Genomic DNA, 22,771 nt, shown 5'->3' with positions numbered 1-22,771 from the left:
CAATTAGTATTCAATACATCTCTATGTTGTTCCATCACCAAGTAAATACACTGTTAAAAATGTAAGGAAGGGGATTGGGGGATTGCACATAGCTAATGAACAACTTTTACATGAGGGTTTGTGTTGGGAATACCTGTTTTAGATCTTGCTACAACATGCAAAGAGTGACTTACAAGGTGGAGGGCAGCAGCTTGTTGGGGCTTGGGGAGCCCATCTCTTTCTGTGCTGCAAGGCCTTCTCACTAAGCCTGCATTCCTTTGCTGTGCACCTTCATCCCCCAAAGCTTGTTCCAGCCTTAAGGCTCTCAGGAACACATTCATCTTTAGCCTTAGAGTTGCTCAGAGAGCCTTCCTTTTGGTGCTTTCACTATTACATTTACTTTCACAAATTTTCTGACTTGAGAGGCTTGCCTTTGTTTAATCTTCAGAGACCTTGCCTTTTACCTCCCGCAAATGCCTTTTCATTAATAGCCATACGATCTTGATTGCTTTTGCCTTTTTGATGCACTCTTTTGATCCTCCGGTCTAATACTCAAAATTACCTCTTAACAGTTGCATTCATGAACCAGGTAATGGACCCTTTGTGACACTCCCTTCAACTTTGATACACACACCCTCCCCTCCCCAACACTCACTGAGCCACACTTTCTGCCAGGCCTCTGCCTCCTGCCACTGATACTTTGCACTGCCACACGCACGTTTACACTTTCTTATAAATTCTTTCCTTTTCACGATGTCCTGAGTACGAGGAACCATCTGAGACCCTTTCCTGCTATTCTGACCCCATCCTGGGATTCCCACAGGTAGACAGTGAAGGCAGCCCACACCTGAGAACAGGTCTCATCTTTCTTCTCTTTTACATTCAGAGATTGCCTTGCCACAGCACCTCCATCCCCCTCAGGGCTTGCAGGCACTAGACTAGCCAGACACCCTGTATGGGAACTGTTTACTCTCTTCTCATCAGGGAGGGGAAAGGAGAGCCTTCAGGAGAGGGGATTTTATGGTGGACTGACCCTCACTTCCCTCTACCCCTGGGAGAAGATAGACTCTCAAGTTGGTCCCCACCAAAAGAAGTCAAAAGACCCTAAGAGAAAGCCTGTGATAATAGAGGGTGACCGTGGTACCTGGGACAAGGGCACATTTTTTATACGCAATGCTCTGCAGGACTAAAAAAAACTTCTTTTGGAAAGCAGGAATGAGAATGTCCCAAGATTGTCCCTGTTGAAGATGCCACGGTCAGCTGGAGGAAGGCACTGCTTGGTGCATCATGGGGCAAAGCCCCCGCAGAGCAAGGGGCATAAACCCAATGAGGATGTGCAGCCTATACCATCAGGGGGGCTTACAGGAGACCCAATGACCCCTTCCCTCAGAGTCCAAAAACAGGACAGTTGCTAAAGGAAACAACTGCTCAGAGTGAAAGTGTCTGCCATCTATTCATAGGAAACCTGGGACAGTCTTGGTGTTTAGCACATGGGGGTGGGAGAGGTAACACTGATAAAGAAAGGGAGAAGGAGGGAAGGGAGAAGGAGGGAGGAGAGAAGGGGAGCTAAGAAAGAGGAGAGGGAAAGGAAGGAAGCAGAATACACAGCTGTAGAAAAGGTCTCATGTATGCAGAGGGGAGATTTTCAACCTGCCATGAGAGTTAAGAATTTAATAACCAGATTAGACAAAAGTCACTGAACTAGACTAAACTCTCCAATGGGACTCAAGTTCTATTGTTGGGCAAGATTAAGTTTTCTCTCCTCCTTTCTCTCCAGTGAGCAGAAATGGGATTCAGAATTATTAGAAGAGATAAAAACCATTCTGTTTGCACCTCATTGAGCTGAGACTCCTCCGTCAAATCAACAAATATAAAATCTCAGGCTCTCTGAGCTGGCTGGAATCTGAAGCACAGAGATTTTTTCTTTGCCTAGTCCTTCTGGTACCTACCCCACAGCCCCTACGTATTGAAGGTGATGGGAACTGAAAAAGACCTGGGAGTTTTTCTAACTTAATGTCAGCATTCACATTAAACACTCTAATTTTTCATACACCAACTTTTCTTTCACCAGCACATTTTCATTTAATAGAACCTTATCTTAACGAGAAAATTCCTAATGATAAAGCAACCTATGTTTGCAATCTAATGTCCTGTGTAGTGAGGCTGACACACTGCTTACACAAAATGGTTTGATAGCCTGATTCATTATGTATTTAGTAAGTGTGACACAGAACTTTCTAGCTGGGCACCCCACTGGTTCAGAAGTCTTGTTTGGACTTTATCTTGAGGGGTAGCCTTCTATGCTCATGCAGAGGCAAGCTTTTTACTGGTGACCAAGGTTAACATAGATTTACAGGGGTATGTATTGGTATTTGCTTTTATCCAGCAGGATATTATGTATTTGTGTGATTTCTGTTTTAGTTCCTAAGTCCAGCAACAACTTGTTGTTGTTCAAAGTTGTACACACCTCAAGGTGCCCTTCTTTAGGGTGATTTTTCTAAAAGTTTCCTCCTTGCACTTAAAAAAAAGATCAGTGATTCTGGCCAAGCTCAGATATGTTAACATTCTCGTTTAAATTCTCATGCTTCTCGGAGTGTTATACTGAGTGTGTGTTTGTGTGTGTGTGTTGTGTGTTTGTGAGGGAGGAGATGGGGAGAGAGATTAAATATACACTCACTGGCATTTCTCATATATGCTTCTGAAGGAAAATCAGAACAGGAAAAGATCTCGGAAAACATTCATAAATATTTTTGAAATTGCTTCCAAGGTAATTATAATAGGCCCCTTCTCTACTTAAAATGGTTTTGGAAGGTTAATTTTTTGTTCGATAATAAAGTCTTTCTCACTTTGGATCTTGTTAGTTTCACTTTGTTAATATTGAGATGTTGTTAGCACTATTTTAAGGTAATAGTCATTTATAATAGGGGGAGGAGGCTTACATTTGGGTATCTTAACAGAGAATAAGAAGAAAAGGATAGGAAGTGATAAAAAAAGAAGAGAAGAAACATTTTCCCAAAATAATTGAACAGAAGCTGAAATAGAAGATTTTTAAAAGGGTGTGTGTGTGTGTGACAGATGGCTTCAGGTGGAAATAACCAAATTGTTCGAAGATAGAATTAACCAAGTTACTAAGATGAAAGGCAAAGGAAAATGCTAGTGGAAGTTAAAGGATTGTACTAGGCAAGAAATGGAAAAACCAAAAAGTGGTAAAAACAATGGCAAGCAAATAATTCCCTGTACTACCCAGTAGATGGTGCTGTGCACCCAAAGTAGCTGTGTTCCTGCTTAGAAGAGGGAGGAAATAATGTGCAGCACATGAATGTAGAATAAAGATGCATAACTGTTGTACCCGAAAATTCCAGATTTACTCAGGAATTCATAAAACAAGAACTGTAGAACTAATTGCTTAATTTATACTTTGAAATAACTTACATTTTCACCTTTGATTCCAAGGGCTGTAGATTGAGGGAATACTTTTCAATATTATTCTCTGTATCCATGGCCAGCTGGTGACTAGAAACAGAAATAATGTCTCAATATCTCTCAATCCAGAAGGTTAACATTTATAGCAATAATACTGCTAATTTATACTTGTGTGTAAAGTAAGATATAGATTCAATTTTGTTTATTTTAATTTATTAAAGTTCCTGTTGATGGATGATGGATGAGTAACCATATCATGAAAAAAAAAATGTGGCTTTTTTATTTCTGTTGTCCTTTTGCTGTTCTCAACTAACATTCATAGCTATGGTATGAAAATCATTTCCTTTAAGAGAAAAGAAACAGAGCATATTGGACAATTTCAGGGGGAGAAAAAACACAGGGAGATGGTTATAAATTCCATGATACTGGCCAACTAGTAAGTTGTAGAGAAGACATTATTCATCCCCAGTAGTACCACTGCCACCGGACCTTTCCTCCTTTCATTTGTAAGCCATTTCAGGGCTTCCACTGGGAACAAAGCATGGATCTCTGACCTGTAGAAAGGCAGAGGGCTATAGAGAAATTATCACTGCTTTCAGTGAGCTTATAGCACTCTTAGTGCTACAATGATCAAGAAGGGCTTCACGGAGAAGGCAGCTCTTGGGACAAGTTTTGAAGCACGGATAGGAAGTAGGTAAGTTGAGAGTGAAGAGCAACATATGAGGAAGACAATAAAACAAATAGTAGAGGTGAAAACATTCAAAGGATATTTTTAGAAAAATAAAGAGAAATTTAGTCGAAGTGGATAAAAAAAATAGGAGAACAAAAGGAAATAGGCTTTGATAAGCAGAAAGCTAATAGTTACTGGTCCCATAATGTGTATAACACACTGTCATAGACATTTTATGTGCATTATCTTATTTATCACAGTAACTTCCATTAACTAAGTCACTTTCCCCACTGTACAGCTGAAAAATCTGAAGCTTGGAGAGATAATGTTAAATTTACTGTACAGGAGGAACCACATTAAAACTCTCATCTCACTGCTCTCTCCACCAGAAGGCACTGGTTGGAGTATTTTAATATCAGGATTATTAAACTTAATCCCACTGACTGAAGTTTTCATAGGTAATATATTTAACATCCCAATTCAATATTCATGCATGTGGTAAGGTAGGGGCATGTGTGTGTGTGTGCAATAAAAATTTCAAGAAACATTACTCCCCCAACTACATGTGATATACTTTAATTTTTGAATTATATTTGAAACTTTTTCTAAAAGGCCAGTGGTGACCCACCAAATTTATTTAACAAACCATCAATAGATTATGATCTACAGTGTGAAAAGCTTTTCACACTGTAGATCATAATCTATTGCAGCAGGGAGCTCCATGCATTTGGAGCAGGGAAATATGATAAATGGTGGGTTTAAGGATGATTGGTGGTGGGAGTGAGCAAGGAGAGTGAAATAAAACTAGTTAGAAAGCTATTCAAATAGTCCAGGTTATGAGGACTAGGATTGTAGTGGTAGTAAAGAAAAGGGAAAAAAAGAAAAAAATTGTGCTGGAGAGATCCCTTAGAATCATAAATGTATTTTTTTCTTTTTAGAAAGGAATGTCCAGGCAGTAGGGAAAACACAGGAGAGCACATAAATTCCTGCATGGCAAGTAGGTGGTGTCAGCACCCCAAGATAGCTTGGGACTGCTCAGCCTGATTGTTGAGGGGCAAGGAAGAACTCGTTTACTCTGTGCCATTGGTATTCAGGGTCCATTACTAATTCATTGTTAATCACTCATTCTACACATATATTTAATGTCTCCTGTGTGGCAGGAATGATGCAAAGCATGGAGGATAAAATGGTGAAAACACTAGACACGGTCCCTGTTCCTGTGGTCCCACAATCTAGGAGAACATGAACATTACACAAGTATTTGCAAGTGTGACAGGTATTATTAAAGGAGAATCACAGAGGAACCTAATACTGGGTAGGTGAGCAAAGAAAGTGATATGATCTGGCTGTCTCCCCACCCAAATCTCACCTTGAATTGTAATAATCCCCACATGTCAAGGATGAGACCAGGTGGAGATAATTGAATAATTGAATCATGGGGGCAGTTTCCCCCATGCTGTTCTCATGATAGTGAGTTCTCATGAGATCTGATGGTTTTATAAGGGGCTTCCCCCGATTGCTGGGCACTCATTCTCTCTTCTGCTGCCCTGTGAAGAGGTGCCTTCCACCAAGATTGCAAGTTTCCTGAGGCCTCCCCGCCATGTGGAAATGTGAGTTAATTAAATCTCTTTTCTTTAATAAATTGCCCAGTCTCAGGTATTTCTTCATAGCAGTGTGAGAAAGGACTAACACAGAAAGTCTTATTTTTATAATTCTATGGTCTTGTAGAAACAGCAGCCTTATGACAAGGATACTTTAAGACTCTTGTTACTTATTAATTACAAATTAAGCAATGAAGTTATATATTGTAGGGCCTGTAGATATGCAACAAAGACAGAGCTAATGTTTTCATAAAGAAAATAAAAACTTTCATAATATTAACACATTTGCTAATTTGGGGGTATAATTTATATATCCTCACCAAACTATAAACTACCAATGCCTGTTGGTTTAAATCTGATAGCTTTAGTTCATTCCATCAATAATTGTCTATGGGTAATAAAGTGATTACTCCTCAGTACAATTTATGACTTGCAATCACACATCTCCTACCAGAAACCCAGTCTGATTTAATATTTACAAAAATATGGCAGTCAGCCTAAGGTCTTACTTAAGTTAATAAGTGATTTTCCTAAACAATGGAGTCATAAGTAGCCTTCCAATTAATGGCCTTACCAATTGCTCTTCTCTGTTTATTGGCACATGCCAACCTTCGCTAAGCTCGTGTGTGTGTGTGTGTGTGTGTGTGCGCGTGTGTGTATACACAAATGCACTTGATTGGCTCTGCCAATGGTCTCAGATAGTATGGAGCTGCAGCTTCCCTCCCCTTCACACTAACTGTCTTACCACAAAACCCTGTTGAGCATTCAGAATAAATGTAATGTTCCAAGGGGGAATAACCGATCAACTGTTCTGACACCACTATCACTTAACTTATGGTCATTTCAAGTAGCTGAGATGATTTACATCAGCACCTAAGTCAGCTGCAGCTATAACGAAATGCCTAATCTGCTCACTCAAAGTACGCCAATTTTTCAATCAAATTTGACAGCATTCAAGGACAGAGTCCTGACCTGAAACAGACCAAAAAAATCTCCAGAATTCCAAGCAAACGGGTATAGTTGTTAGGGCTGGTGGTCACCGCTTGTTTTCTCTCTGTCCTGGACAAGCATAAAAGGAAAGTTTACCCCCATGGGCCCATGTGCCTTGAAGGAAGTATTTAATTCCCATTGCTGGAATTCCTCAATCGGGATTGAAAAAAAATAAGCACACAAAACAGACTGGTCATTTCCAGAAGGTTTTAGCTTTCTCAGGCCTCTGGATAATAAAGCGGAAAGAGTAGGGTGGGGCAGATGGAAGCCCACATATATACCATTAATTTTCAAATATCTTCCTGAGAGCAGACAGCTGAGAAAGATACATGCTGGTGTTAGTGAGAGGTTTAATATAGAATTGTGGTCAATTAGCAGAACAAAAAAAACTTCATTTCCTACATTAAAATCAATAATGGGCTGGGCACAGTAGCTCACGTCTGTAATCCCAGCACTTTGGGAGGCCAACGTGGGTGGATTACCTGAGGTCAGAGTTCGAGACCAGCCTGGCTAACATGGTGAAACCCTGTCTCTACTAAAAATACAAAAATTAGCCAGTATGGTGGCAGGCACCTATAATCCCAGCAACTAAGGAGGCTAAGGCAGGAGAATTGCTTGAACCCAAGAGGTGGAGGTTGCAGTGAGCCAAGATCACACCACTGCACTCCAGCCTGGGTGACAGAGCAAGACCCCATCTCAAAAAAAAAAAAAAAATCAATAATGAAAAACCAGCATGGCCAGGTTTAATAAATAAATGGGCCAAACATCATAGAGAAAGTGTGTCCTTGGAGAATTAAGCTGCATGAGGAGATTATTGAATAAGTGAAATGAATCTAAAATATATTGACACTACTGGTTCTCAACCCCAACTCCGAATTAGAGCTACATGAAAGAAGCTGTTAAGAAATACTGATTCCAGGGCCTCATCCCCTGAGAATCTAATTCAATTTGTCTAGAGTGGAGCTTAAGCCAGGGCATTTTTATTAAGCTCCCCAGTTGATTCTAAGTGCAGCCAAGGTGAAAAATAACTGATCTAGACCTAATGTCATTACAACACTAATCTCTATAAAAGAAAAATCTTCATTCTAGTGTCAGCAAAAAACTCTATAGTTATTGTTTACATAGCTAGTGATGGTGGTGGTGGAGGGAAATTCTACTATTTTATTCTTATTTATTCATATTAACGAGAGCAGGCATAATAAAAATAAATGAACAGAAACTTCATTTGGCCCAAGGGCTGAAACTGCCTTTCAATCTGATGACATGCCAGATTCTTAGGATCGTGCAGATGGAATGAACCTTTGAGATTGTCTTGCCCAAACCCTTGCCCAGATGGAAAGGAAAGGAGCCAGCATTGAGGGTATCAGGCTATCATGGGCTGTCTCATTTAATGCTCGCAATAAGACTGTCAAGTCAAGACTACTATTCTCATTTTTAAAGATGAGTATAGTGGGGCTCAAGATGGTTAAAAATTTTGTCTAGACTGATAAAGCTAAGAAAAAGTAGAAAGAGGCATCAAACCCAAACTTTTCAATTTTCCAGGATATTTTTTAACATTTTCAGATGTATGGTCATTTACACTCTTCTTGGGCACTTCCAGTATCTTATCAGCTACTTGGGGCTCAGCACATACTGTAAAGTATGGTGTTTGGCATGCTGAGTTCTTTGAACCTTAGGAGAAAAGGCCTCAGAAGCAAAGTCACTTTCTCTCTGACCTTCTCTTGCCCTTCTGTCCCTGCCCCTCTTTCTTCCATGCTGCAAGCCATAAAAACCAGAATTCCTCTTCCACAAGGCAGGTCATAGAAACTAGAACCTTTCTCCCCCAAACAAGCTACAAAACCTAAAAATATTCCTCTAACCTTCCCCTGCCTTTCTGTATAAAATCTGGTCATAAACAAATTCTCTAACCTACCTAGTCTGATGGAAAGTCCTAAGACCCTCATTCCAGAGGTTCTTGCCCCATGCCCAAGAGGAAGGAATGCTGCACAGAGAGGCCAAGAAGAAGCTGAACTGGCCGGGCGCGGTGGCTCATGCTTGTAATCCCAGCACTTTGGGAGGCCGAGGCGGGTGGATCACGAGGTCAGGAGATCGAGACCACGGTGAAACCCCGTCTCTACCAAAAAAAAATACAAAAAAATTAGCCGGGCGTGGTGGCGGGCGCCTGTAGTCCCAGCTACTCAGAGAGGCTGAGGCAGGAGAATGGCATGAACCCGGGAGGCGGAGCTTGCAGTGAGCCGAGATCACGCCACTGCACTCCAGCCTGGGTGACAGAGCAAGACCCCGTCTCAAAAAAAAAAAAAAAAAAAGAAGCTGAACTGACAGCCTTGCTGGGTTTCCCACCTCATACAGTAGATCCTTCCTTTTTGTCCAATCACATTTCTACAGGGCTGTCCATTCTTCATCAAAATTAAGTATAAAAGTGGACAATTTTCCCTGAGTTTTCATTTCTGAAGGCTCCCACGTCACATAGAACCCTGATTAAATAGACCGGGTGCAGTGTCTCACGCCTGTAATCCCAACACTTTGGGAGGCTGAGTGGGTGGATCACTTGAGGTCAGGAGTTCGAGACCAGCCTGGCAACACTGTGAAACGCTGACTCTACTAAAAATACAAAAATTAGCTGGGTGTGTTGACACGTGCCTGTAATCCTAGCTTCTCAGGAGGCTGAGGCAGAAGAATCACTTGAACCCGGAAGGCAGAGGTCGCAGTGAGCTGAGATAGTGCCACTGCACTCCAGCCTGGGCAAGAGAGTGAGACTCCATCTCAAAAAAATAAAATAAAATAAAGAACCCTGATTAAATAAGCTTGTTGTGCTTTTCTTTTGTTAACCTGTCTTCTGTTACAGGAGTGTTGGCTGTGCTCCTTATAATGAGTGAGGAAAGGTGTGATGCCTTTCTGCCCCTACACGGCTCACTTCTTAACAAAGTTCATTCTGTTTGGGGGTAGGCTGAATTTTTACAAAAGTTTTTCCTTATCTGAGTCACAATGCTGTTTCTCCATATATCCTACTCATTGACTCTTGTTCTATTTTCTGGAGCACGAAGAGCAACTTAGCCTCCCTTTTATAGGAACATCCTTCAAATGTTTGAGGATAGCTATTACATTTCTTCCGAGCTACACATCCTCAGCTCTTTGTAGTAGTTTCACATGGTTCCAGAACTCTCACAATTTTAATTGACCTATTCTAATACTCTTGGGAATGTCAATGTGATTCTTAAATGTGGTGTCCAGAGCCAAGCATGACACCCAACCAGCTTGACTGTTCCTGAGTACACTGGGGCTCAGCCAGTGATTGACAGAAAAGATTCTGGAGGCAACCAAACCCGGGTTTATTTCCCATTCTCACCACTCACTAGCTGAGTACACATGGAGTTGCTGAAACCTCTCTGAGCCTGTTTTTCTTCATCTGTGAAATGGAAATAATAATGCCTATATCAAAAGGCTATAATCAGAATTTGATGAGGAGTGTCTGTGAGCATTCAACAGTACAGGGTATATTATAAATGTTTACTTTTATCTCTGTTCAATTTCATCTCTTCTTTTTTGCTTATTTTAGCTCAATTTTGTCCCATTCTGTAGTGTTAATTTGAATGTTCAGTCTATTAGTCTTAGTGTTAGCTTTGTACTTTTTACAAATTTTGTGCCTGCCTTCTATTAATGTCCCTGATTAAAAGACTAGGAGGGGTCAGAGTTAAGTTTCAAGCCCTCAGACATACCACCAGAAACATCTTCCAGGCATCGTATTACTCTGTTAAGCAGTAGAGCTTGTGTATCATTGCTCAACTAGTCATACATTTATCTACCTATATCTCAAATGAGCCACATTTCTGGGCTCTGACCACAACGATAACATAAGAAACTGTCCAATTTACTTACTTATTTTTACCAGGAAGATTTTCTTTTTTCCTCAAGCTTTCCACCCTTGCAAATGATTTAACAATGCATTTTACTTACTTTTCAAATAAATATTTTCCATCATTAACTCGTTCTAGAGGATTCTGCAATCTTTTCAGTTCTTCCTGCGAAAAAGAAAAGATATATCTTACAAATTGTCACCAGCTACTTCCAAGCAATACTATTCAAGCAAAACTGTTAGCAAAATTGATACAACACAACATTAAGAGTTCTGGACTGCACTTTGGGAGGCCGAGGCGGGCGGATCACGAGGTCAGGAGATCGAGACCATCCTGGCTAACATGGTGAAACCCTGTCTTTACTAAAAATACAAAAAAATTAGCCAGGCAGGGTGGCAGGCACCTGTAGTCCCAGCTACTCGGGAGGCTGAGGCAGGAGAATGACGTGAACCCGGGAGGCGGAGCTTGCAGTGAGCCAAGATTGCGCCACTGCACTCCAGCCTGAGTGACAGAGTGAGACTCCGTCTCAAAAAAAAAAAAAAAAAAATAGTTCAGGACTTTGTGATGGTTAAGTGTTTAAACACACAAAAATACAACATGATCCTTGATCAAATTAGAATATAATATTGTCACTCAAATTGTGTGATTTTTTTTTTTTTTACTCACTAATGTTTCCTATTATTTTTTCAGAGTTTATATATGTTTACATAGATCCACCCACACTCTTTCCAAATTCACTTTCTCAACAGTATCGTCATTGCTGGTTGCTGGGTAAGAGACTCTAATGACTGCATGCTGCATTTGGCCATTCAGCAACCCTCCTCTCTTGTCCCTTAGTAACTCTTGGCAACCTCTTCTCCAGAGCCCACGTGCTCAAACACACATACACACACACACACACACACACAAACACAAACACACACACCATTCCTGAATTCCAGGCATTTGTAGTCTCTGTAATCTCATTTCTCTGGCCACAGAGGTGTGAAAGGATTTCGCCCAGGTTCCCGGTGAGACTCCCGTCTTCAGTCTTATCAATCATGGCAGGATTTAAGGAAGACTCATGGAACTCTGTTCCTGGGAAGACCACCATTCCCTGAGGCCACACTATCTACCATACCATTTACCACACCACTTACCCCCCACCAGAAATTGTCAAATTTACCAGTCCCAAGGGAAGCCGCAGTTAAAAATAATTATTCAATTACATCCAAAAGACCATCAGGACTAATCTCTACATGCTTATAACCCACCAGACACCCAAGTCTCCTAGATCACCTCTCCCATTATGCAATCTCTTAAACCCATACTGCATTCCAGAATGTGGCCTAATTACCCACTTCTCCCCAATCCTTCCAACCTTTCCAGTGGGTCCTTTACTGTCTTTCATCAGCAAAATCCTGTATCTGCCCAACTTCTTTGAATATGCCCTTAATTATGTTGTTCTAACAAAACTATGCCTCACTGTTCTGGGACAGCTAAGTTTTTGTTAGAGCAAGAAGAGCAAAGAATTGTTCAGAAAAGAGGTCTAGTATATAGACGATTTTGCAGATGAAAAAGTTGGCTGAGTCCCTGAGCCCACCTTCTCCCCCGCAGTCCTCTTAAGAGGTGGCCATTTCTTCCCCACATGCTACATACTACACGGTGTGGAGGTTGGGTGGGACCTTCTTTGCTCCTCATTGCCGCTTTCAGATCTTCGCCACTCCTACAAAACTTCTGGAAACATGCCAGCTGCCAGTCCTAGCCATCTGTCCTCTTCTCTATCTATCCTAACACCTCAGGGGATCTCAGCCAGTCTCACAGCTTCTATTTTATATTTGTACCTGATCTCTTCTCTAAACTTCACTCTTCTGCATCCACCCTGCCTACTTGACAGTTCCATGTACATGTCTGACAAGCATCTCAAGCTCAAAACCAAAATGTTGATTTCCCTGCTTATATCCTCCTACCCAAGCCTCCTTCTTCACTGCTTCTTCCTCATTTTAGCAAATGGCATCACTGTTCACCAAGCTATGAAGAGTTAAAACTAAGAACCAGACTTTACTCATTTCTTCCTCTCACCATTTATAGTCAATCAATGAGCTAATCTTATTGACCCCACTTTCAAAATATATTTGGAACTTGGCCACCTCTCAGTCTGGTCTAAGCCAACCATGGTAATCTTCCAATTATTGCCCTGCTTCCTATGTTAGGCTGCATCAGTCACTTCTCCTAACATCAGCCTGAGTGGTCTTGTAGTACCTTGGTTTTCTTTTTTAATTGGAGTATAATTTACAAAGTATGAAATGCACCTTATAAGTGTACAATACAGTGAGTTTTATCAAATGCTTCCATTGGTAGAGTCACAGCCAAAACAATATATAGAACATTTATCATTCCCAGGAAGGTCCTTTGTCCCCCTTTACAATCAATTTTCCTCTCCCAAAGGCACCACTGTTCTGATTTCTATCTGTGTAGATTAGTTTTGCCTGTTCTAGACTTTCATATAAATTTATCAATTCTTTTGTGTCCAGCTTAACTCAACATTATATTTTGACATTTGTCCATGCTGTCTGTTACATATATCAGTAGCTTATTTCTTTTAATTGCTGAGTAGTTTTCTATTGTATACATACACAACAATCCATTCTCCTGTTTATGGGCATTCTAATTGTTTTCATATCCATATGGCCTAGTATGAATAAAGCTGCTATGATCATTGTTGTGCAAATCTGTTTGCACAAGTCTGTTGTGCAAGTGTGTTTGTGGATGTGTTTTCATTTCTCTTCAGTAAATATCTAGGAGTGAAATTGCTACCTCATGAGGTAAATACATGTTTAACTTTTAAAGAAACTTCCAAAGTTTTCTAAAGTGGTTGTGCTATTTTATATTCCAACCGGCAATGTAAGAGAAGTCTAGCTGCTGTACATTCCCACCAATGTTCAATGTCAGTCTGTTTCACTTTAGTTATTCTCCTGGATTTGTAATATCTTATCGTGACTTCAACTTGCATTTATCTGATAACTAATAATGTTGAGTATTTTTTGCATTTGTTTTTAACTGAGTTATATGTCTTACTTTTTGAGCAGTAGAAAATCTTTATATATTATGGGGTACAACTCTTTTGTCAGATGTATGTGTTGCTAATATTTCTTCCCAATCAATATATTTTGACATGCAAATCTTTTCATTTTGATGCAATGCAATTTATTGTTTTATTTTTGTTATTTAGTATTTTCTGTGTCCTAAGAAATATTTTCCTGCCCCCAGATATAGTCTCCTATATTTTCTGTTAGAAAATGTATAGTTCATTTACCTTTAGGTGTATGGTCAATTAATTTTTGTGTATGGTGTGTGGTAAGAATTGAGATCAATTTTTCTTCATATGAATATAAGCATAAGTCTACTAAATGGGGCTTCTGTATAAACTATTGTTTTTCTGATAGCAAAAAAAAAAAAAAAAAAAGATTCAGCTGTCATGTGGCTTTTAATGTTTGGTCTTCCTTCTTCTTCCTGCCTGGATCATAGTAGTGAAATCCAGGGTGCAAAAGCCTTTGTGCCTATAAGGAGGAAAACCACACATTAAAGATAATAAAATAGAAAGACCCAAGGTACCTGGGACCCTGATGAAACCACGGAGCTGCCGCTTCAACTCTGATCTACCAATATCTGAACATACTTGTCATGCAAGAAGATCAACCTACTAATTTCTTGATTCATCATAGTTAAACAAATATAGATAAGTGATGTTTTCTTCTTCATAATTCAATGGTTTTCCATCACTTTTGGAATGAAATCCAAACTCATCACCACTGCCTATAGAGCCTTATGTAACACGAACCCCCACCTATCTCTCTGACCTCATTTCCTACCACCCTCTATACTACAACCCACACTTGTCAAGCCATATTGGTCTTGGGGTGTTTCAGAAACAGCCACGGTTGCTCCCTTTTAGATCATTTATCTTCGCTGTTCCTTGTACACAGAACCTTAATTCTGTGCACAAGTACAATCAACATTACCCTCACATGGCTTCCTCACTTCATCCAGATGTTTGCTCAAATATTGCCTTCTCAAAAAAGCCTTCCTTGATTGAACTCTCTAAAATGTCACTCATCACTTGTTGTATATTTACCATGCTTTATGCTCTTATTCACTTCTTTATGATCTTCATCACTTCCTAATATATTTGTGTTTGATTGTCTCCATTCACTAGATTGTAGGCACCATGGAAGTAGATTTTTCATCACATCCACCACTATATTTTCAGTGCCTAGAATAGTGCCCAGCACATAGTTGTTGCTCAACCAATGTTAATTATTTAAACTTTACCTTAGGATTTGGAGAAGAACTTCAGTTTATTCCTCTGGATTTTGGAGTGTTAGGATTTTGAAGTGTGAGGGACACTGGAACTGTGACTGAAGTGTTTGCATCTGTGACAGTTACTAACTGAAGGAAAAATATAACACAGCAAAGAGGATGGAGACAGAGGAAAAAGAGCCAAGAGGCCAGAGCCAGGGTGATGCTGTGAACATCTATTTCAAACTGGAGCTTGAAACCAACACATTGATGGGCTTTTCAGTTTTGTCAATAGATTCTATTTATTTTTTATTTATTTTATTTCTTTGAGACAGAGTGTCACTCTGTCACCTGGGCTGGAGTACAGTGGTGTGATCTCAGCTCACTGCAACCTCCACCTCCCAGGTTCATGCAATTCTCCTACCTCAGCCTCCTGAGTAGCTAGGATTATAGGCACCTGCCACCATACCCGGTTAATTTTTTGTATTTTTAATAGAGACAGGGTTTCACCATGTTGGCCAGGCTGGTCTTGAACTCCTGACCTCATGATCTGCCTGCCTTGGCCTCCCAAAATGCTGGGATTACAGGCATGAGCCACTGCTCCCGGCCAGATTCTCTCACTTTAAAAAAACTCTTTCAGTTGAGATTTGTTTTGTTTTGTTGTTGTTTTTTATACAACTGAAAGAATCCTGAGAAGTTACCATGTAAGCCATAACCTAGGACTAGTGAATACAAAATTCTAAGATGAGCCATAGCATTATAAAAGTTCAGAACTGAGCTGTTGTTTGCTTACCTTGTTTTGGCCATGTCTTTTAAAATGTCTTTTTCAGAACACTGACGGGGCCGGGTGTGGTGGCTCATGCCTGTAACCCCAACACTTTGGGAGGCCAAGGCAGGTGGATCCCTTGAGGTCAGGAGTTCAAGACCAGCCTGGCCAACATGGTGAAACCCCCTCTCTACTAAAAAACACAAAAAATTAGCCGGGTGTAGTGGTGCACTCCTGTAGTGCTGGACCTTGGCCTCCCAAAGTGCTGGGATTACAGGTGTGAGCCACGGTGCCTGGCTGTGAATTACTTTTTATGTATGTTGTGGCGAGGTAGGGATTGAGATCTATTATACAGTGTCTATATAAAACACTGTCTATTTTGTTACTGGATCTCTTTTTTATATAACGGAATGAAAGAGAAATACAATTTAGAATTTAGTAGTACGGTATATTTGCCCCTTTTTATGTAATAGTACACTAATTTTCATCAACAAAACAACTCATAAGTCTTAACAAGGCCATTTGTTTTGCTTTGGCTGGCAGAAGCTTAAGCAAAATTAAATATTTAATTGCCACAAGGATTCTTTTTAGGCAGTTAGAACAATCATTCCCCACTTCTTTAACTACATGATCTATAAACATCTTTATTTTTGTTTTAACTCTGTTATTACATTTGTGATATTTATAGTAAGTGAAAGCAAATATCTACCATATAGGCAGAGTAATTATAATAGGTAGAAAGATAGAGATGATAGATGATAGGTGACAGAAAGATAGATTATCCTTTGCAATCTTTAACATATCGTTTTATTTTTAGGGTAAAACTTACTCTTTAGTCCTATAGACTCTTGTTACATATTCTAAGAATAAGCCTCCACATTTATCCTCTATTTTCCCCTACACTTCCTATTTTTTTTTATCATATCACACCCCACCTCCAATGACATAAGTAACAAATCTAGGTCATATATTTTCTTGTGTTGCTTAATAACAAGGATATGTCCTGAGAGATTTGTCATTAGGAGATTTCATCATTGTGTGAACATCAGAGTATGCTTACACAAGCCTAGATGGTATAGCCTACTACACACCTGGGCTATGTGATACAGCCTATTGCTCCTGGGCTACAAACCTATAAAGCATATGTTACTGTAAGAAAATTATAACACAATGGTAAATATTTGTATATCTAAACATATCCAAATCTAGAAAAAGTACAGTACAAATATTGTATTGCAACCTTTGTAATGTTATGTTGTTATGGGTTGTATATGTGATCAATATTGGCCAAACGTCATTATGCAGTGCAGGACTGGAAATGGTCAGACTTGAAGCTGCTCTGATACAGAAAGGAAATAGTTTGAATGAAAAATCTTAACTATTCTTAAAAACCAAAGGTGAATTTTTAGGTTGTAATTTTTTTCCCCCTGCATCATGATTAGAAAAGAAATGGAGCTACTGCCAGTCCTGGCACTTTCTTCTCCAAGATGTGGCCGTGGCATGCTTTCTTGTATTCTTTTTTCTCTGGGGACTTAGGGGACATAAAAGCATTTTTGCAATTTGTGCCAGCCACTCTCCTTTCCTTGGATATTTCATTGCTGAAAGCTTGCTGGGTGGGGAGGGCTTTGATGCAGTACTTTATTCAATATCTGACTATCCACATTCTAGGAAATCATATTAAACATAAGGTCAATGACTAACAAGAGCTTTCTGAGCAGCTGCTCTGCTGACAATTTGGAGGATTGATTTCATCATTCGGTTATTTAAGCTAACTATACAAAAACACTTCAATTCAATTGGCCTGGAAGTTCCAAACCATGTCCTCATTTTCTCAGAGATGGATAAGCAAGTCAAATTACTCCACAGATCTTCACTCAGAGTTTCATCCTTTGAGAAAGCTTTGTTTTATTTTACTATTAAAAGCAAACACAAATAGATCTATCCCATCATTGGTTTCTCTTACTAGTCCCATTTGTCTCTGATTTTATATCTGGCAATACCATTTTCTTACTAGAAACCAATGCCATTTTTCTACTAGCTCCCTGTTGCTGTCAGGATAGATTCCAAACTCCTCAGCCAAGGTCTGTGTGACAGGGCCCAGCCTGCCTCTCCCAACTCCACCTCATTGGCCCCTGCACACACTTCTTCTCTGAGCCCAGTCAAATGATTCATCACAAAATCCCAGAACTCACGTGCCCACTGGACATTTCAGTGACAACATGTCTCTAACTCTCCTACTGATCCACACCATTCTTCTTTCGGGAAGACCCCAATTTTCCCCTCTTCCAAGCAGATATTTCTAACCCAAAAAGAAAGTTGGGTACCCCACCCTCCTTTCTCAGCAACCTCTGGTGATCCTTATTTTTAGTATTTACTCTTTACCTGCCTCCCCCACTCAGCTCTTCAAGGTCAGGGATGGTAACTTATTCACTTTGATGTGCCTATTCCCAAAATGAGTTATTGAAGAGGTGCTTGATATTATCTGTTGAATAAGTGAATGTGTAGAGGAAAAGAAACTCTAGTAGCTTAATGGCCCAAAAAATCCCAAATAATTTTATATCCTCTGCTGACTATTTTCTGCCTGTCAGATACAGTCTTTACTCTTCTCCATTCTTCCCTGTGTCCTGAGAGGCTCATAATTTTGGACTTTATCTATTAGGCCATTTATTCTATGGCCTTGGGGAACGTTTGAGCAGAGGGAGGCACTGGCATGAGCCCAGAGGGTAACAGAAGAAAGAAGTTGGAATATTTCTTCTCTCTGTTCTCCTATCTTGCTGGAGCACAGGTTGGACATAACTAATGGCCATAGTTTCCATAGAGTGGCCTTTCCCACAAGATAGTGCATATTCCCATAACTGGTCCATTTTCTCACCCCTCCAAGACCTATGCTTCCTTCCTCTCCCTTCCTTTGCCCCTTCCAACTATTGATAACCCCAGATGCTTCCTTCTTCCTTGTGGCTTCTCCTCTACTCCACCACATCTATGTAACTAGTCACTTCATTAAACTCTCAATCGCCCTTTTACATGAGTTGTCTCTGAATCCAGAAACTTCAAGAATCCTAAGTTTCTTTTGTTTGCCCTGTCTTTGCAATTCTTTTTCTATAAACTAATAAACTTAACTAATCATATTAATTAATCATATTATTTACCAGAAGAACATGTGTGTTTGATGATTAATCTTGATAGGAGAAGCTGTCACTACTCAAGGACCTGAACCTGGTTCAGTTCCACTCACCAAATAACAGGACAATTTCTACTATGCTCTATTTATTTCTTTTCTTTTAAATGTAGGCTAGACCTCTCTGCAAAATACAAGTTGAATTATTCAAGTACAATCCAGACACACAGCATTCCAGAATCCTTAATCCCATTTCTCCAAATGAAGTCTGTGTTATGAGTGGCAAAGGAATCTAGGCTACATTGTTATGGTGAAAAATTATTGACTACTTTCCAGGCTTCCCACTGTTATAAGAGTTGTTCTAAAGTAACTTGGGTGTGAACTATTAGAATGAATGGTGGGTATTGAATATTGTTCTTTTGCGTCTGGCTTTACCCTCCTGTCTCAATCCTGCAGTCTTTTCTTCTGTCACAGACAGTGGAATAGCTAAGAGGTTAGACAAGCCCATTTCTGTGGCTGCTTAGTCAGCTCCTTGACCTGCCCAATAATAAAATACTGTTCTGGTTTGTTTTTTATTTTTCCTCCTTTTTCAATCTCTACCACTTCTATTGCCTAAGCGAGCAGCGTATGTTCTTTGGACAGGTTTAAAATCAGAAATCCAATCAAAATTGCTTTTTCTCTAAAGTACACTTGTTCACTTGTTTCTAAATGCCAACCTTTTAACTTTTCTGACTTACATCATGATCATTTAATCCCAGCATATCCCAGAGCATTTAAGTTAACTTAAAATGTGAAAACAATCTGCAATTTACTTCACTGTGTAGCTGTGGGTGACAAAATCTGTGCCACTTACATAAATCAGGTTTTTTGTGTTGGAAATAATTATATATTAACCTAAGGGCAACTATTTAACAAAAATTAAAAACCAAAATCACTTTTGATGCTTTTGACCATTCAATAATTTCATTATATATTACCAGGCTTCCTCACCCGCTCCCCTCCATCCGTTTTTTAATGGAAGTGTAATAAGGGCACTAAAAAGGGGGTTACTAATGTTTGCATAATTTGGAAAAGTAGACGACATAAAATCTATAGTAATTTTGGCTCCACATCATTAAACATGAAATATTGATTATTGCTCTTTGCAACAGAATTTATGAAGCTGGCTAGGCTGCTGTGTCCACATTAAGTGATTCTGATGCTTTGCCCTCGGACCTCAGTGGCTGTAAATGATGCTCCTTGGTGACAACTGGGAGGCTGGCATTCTGATCCACAGCCTTAAGAGATACATTTCCCAGATTAGACCAGGAATGACCCAGATGCACAGCCCAACTTCAGAAAATTAAATTGGAGGGAGTCCAAACCTCTGTTGAAGTAACTGTATGAATTACAATGCTTCCACAGGCCTTGTTATAATGTAAATGTGCTTTACAATTTACTGCCATTTCCCTTCTATCCCTGCTGTGAATGTGGGCATTAATAGTCATCTCATATATTTAAAGGCAAAAAGGCATCAAAAATAAAAATGCAAGATTCATGTATTCTCCCTTTGGAAAGCAAGGACTAAATTCCTTGTTTTTTTTTTTTTTTTTTTTTTTTTTTTTTGCAAAAGGAGCATACATTTTGTTTATGTATTACACATTAATGTTTTCTATGGCTGGCAAACCTGTAAATTTCACACACAGAAGTTACCTTGCAGCTAAACATGAATTTCTTTGGGAGGAAAAAAATGGCAAATAGGACATCAACAGCTCATTTAAAGGATTCATTCAGTTAAGTTATGGGCACATGAAGCATACATGAGGTAGTAGACTTAAAAAGAGATTTGCCTGTTTCTAACACTTTGAGGACATTTTGAATGTCCAACGAGATTCAGAGGGGCTGTAATTTTACAGCAGTAATCATTGAGTGAGGTAGTCCTGGGCTTCACTATACTTGTCGACAGTGGACTTATTATTAATATTAGCTGCCTTCTACATTGTAAACTTAGAAACTTACAAACGTAAGATATGCCTATGAAAATTGAAAATTGTTGTGATAGCTCATTATTCTTGTTTGACCAACCAAGCTACGTTCATAACATTAGGACATAAAAGCTTTTGCCTGCCACATGTGAAAATGTCAAACACCCTATCTAAGTGGAAACATAGCAAGTGCAAACCTAATTTTGACTGGTTAAGTCATTGTCCCTGGTAACCTTGGATCTGAGACAATTTCAGTCCCTGAGATTCTCCAAGAGTAGATGAGTACTTCTGGAAGGGTACACTTACAGCCAGATCATTTAAGCCAGCTCTTTGCCCTAATCTGAATAAGCACCAGCAAACTGCAATCCACTCGCACTGGATCCAGGATTGTTAGACAAGATAAGACAGCCCAGTGCTATTTTGAAAAATACCCTTCAGGCTTAAATATTCCCCTCTCCTTTTCATAAGTAGTACATGGTCTCAAACCTTTTGCTAGTTTTAGATCATGACATTCAAAAACTATCATTATACAATGAAGAACCAGCTCATTACAAAATGTCTAACCACTTCCATTAAATCTAGGATACAAGAAATTGAAACACTACTAGTAAAATTTTTTAAGGGGTCTCTTTGCTCAATGTTAATTCAGCTTAACAGCAGGACAACTATAAAAATTCAACTGAGATCAAAATATAGGTATAGGCACAAGGGTGTAGATATTTTTACATTTCATATATTTCTTCCTTCTGAGAAAATTATCCTAGAGACCATGCTTCAAGATGAGAACACAAGTACAAATAAGCACAGAAGCCAACAAATAAACACCTCTCAGAATGCAGACAGAACAGCAAATGTGGATGCGTGAATCCATACACCAACTCCGGGTTTCTTGCACCAAAGCACAAAAACAAAGTGCAGGCAATCAGAACAACATGTAACTCCCAAATTGTTTATACCTGATTCTGGAATACATTTTGTTGTAGTGTAGCAAACACCATCCAGATTAGATTTTTTTGCTTAGCCGGGTTAGAAAATGAGTTTGCATTTCTTATGTATTTACTAAGTGATGTTGTGAAGAAGCAATCCAAATGCATGCTGGGAAGAGCTTCTAAAATGCCCTGCAGCCCCTCATACCGATCTATCTCCCCCTTTCTCTCCCCTTCACTACAACCGTTGTTCAGGGCCTTGATTCTTCTCTCTGGGACTATTTCATTGTGCTGCCTAATTGCTTTTCTTTAAGTACATATTCAACAATTTAAAACATTATTATTATTATTGTAGAGACAGGGTTATACAGGCTGGTCTCTATCTCCTGGCCTCACGCAGTGTTTTTGCGTTGGCCACCCAAAGTGCTGGGATTACAGGCGTGAATCACCGTGCCTGACCCATCTCCAATAATTTAGCTCTTCTGCTCATAAACACTACTGCTAACTTAAACAAAAACATCTTCAGGATTAAAAACATTCCTAACTCCCTAGCCACAGGATTGCTTCTCTTATACTTTCTGAAATTCTTCAAAATTCATTTGAAATGTGATTTTATGTATTTTAGTATTTCATTCTGCAACTAATGCTATGTCCTTTCTTTGAACTATTTTTATTACTACTACTAATTGAATTTTACTAGGCTCCAGGCATGTTGCATGAATTATCTCTTAAAAATTATCACTGAAGCCTTATGAAAATTGCAAAATATGCCACTATTATTCCCATTTCTTGGATAAGAAAACATACTTAGGAGACTAAATAACTTGTCCAAAGTCTTATAGCAGAAATGAGGTGCCAATATAATAAGCAGTCTGATCCCAGAATCTAAACTGTATCATCTGCACTCTTTTCCCACGATTGACTTGGGACTTACACCAGTGTGAGTAGCAGCAGTATCTCACCCATGGTATTTGTAAAGAAGTTGTAATGTTCTGCAAACTGCTCAGATTTATCATTTAAATTAGATGTGTCACCTAATTACTATCTGGTCTTAGAAAGCGACTCCTTCCCTTTAGATCTCAGTTTCATCATGTGTAAGATGATGATGGCAATGTCTACTATACAGTACTATGTGGGGATTAACTAAAATAACATATTTCAAGGTGTTTTGTGTAATCTAAAGTGCTGGTCATCCATAGAGA

At 39.4% G+C, this 22,771-nt stretch overlaps 1 protein-coding gene across 2 annotated transcripts in view; it reads right to left on the bottom strand.

The window, feature by feature from the left end:
• IQCJ (IQ motif containing J) overlaps positions 1 to 22,771 on the bottom strand; it is a 182,622-nt gene that overhangs the window by 11,152 nt on the left and 148,699 nt on the right. Inside the window, exons 2-3 of one of the 2 annotated variants that reach the window (XM_063620365.1) lie at positions 10,618 to 10,682; positions 3,412 to 3,492 (exon numbers count right to left, since the gene is read on the bottom strand). In XM_063620365.1, the coding sequence (XP_063476435.1) occupies positions 3,412 to 3,492; positions 10,618 to 10,682 (146 nt within the window). The remainder of the gene's footprint in view (positions 1 to 3,411; positions 3,493 to 10,617; positions 10,683 to 22,771) is intronic. The other variant, XM_063620366.1, reaches the window with a different exon arrangement.

Source organism: Symphalangus syndactylus, chromosome 17 (assembly GCF_028878055.3).
Source record: "Symphalangus syndactylus isolate Jambi chromosome 17, NHGRI_mSymSyn1-v2.1_pri, whole genome shotgun sequence".
NCBI lineage: Eukaryota > Metazoa > Chordata > Mammalia > Primates > Hylobatidae > Symphalangus > Symphalangus syndactylus.
The sequence above is the reverse complement of the archived record's forward strand: the minus strand, read 5'-3'. Positions and strand labels throughout refer to the sequence as shown.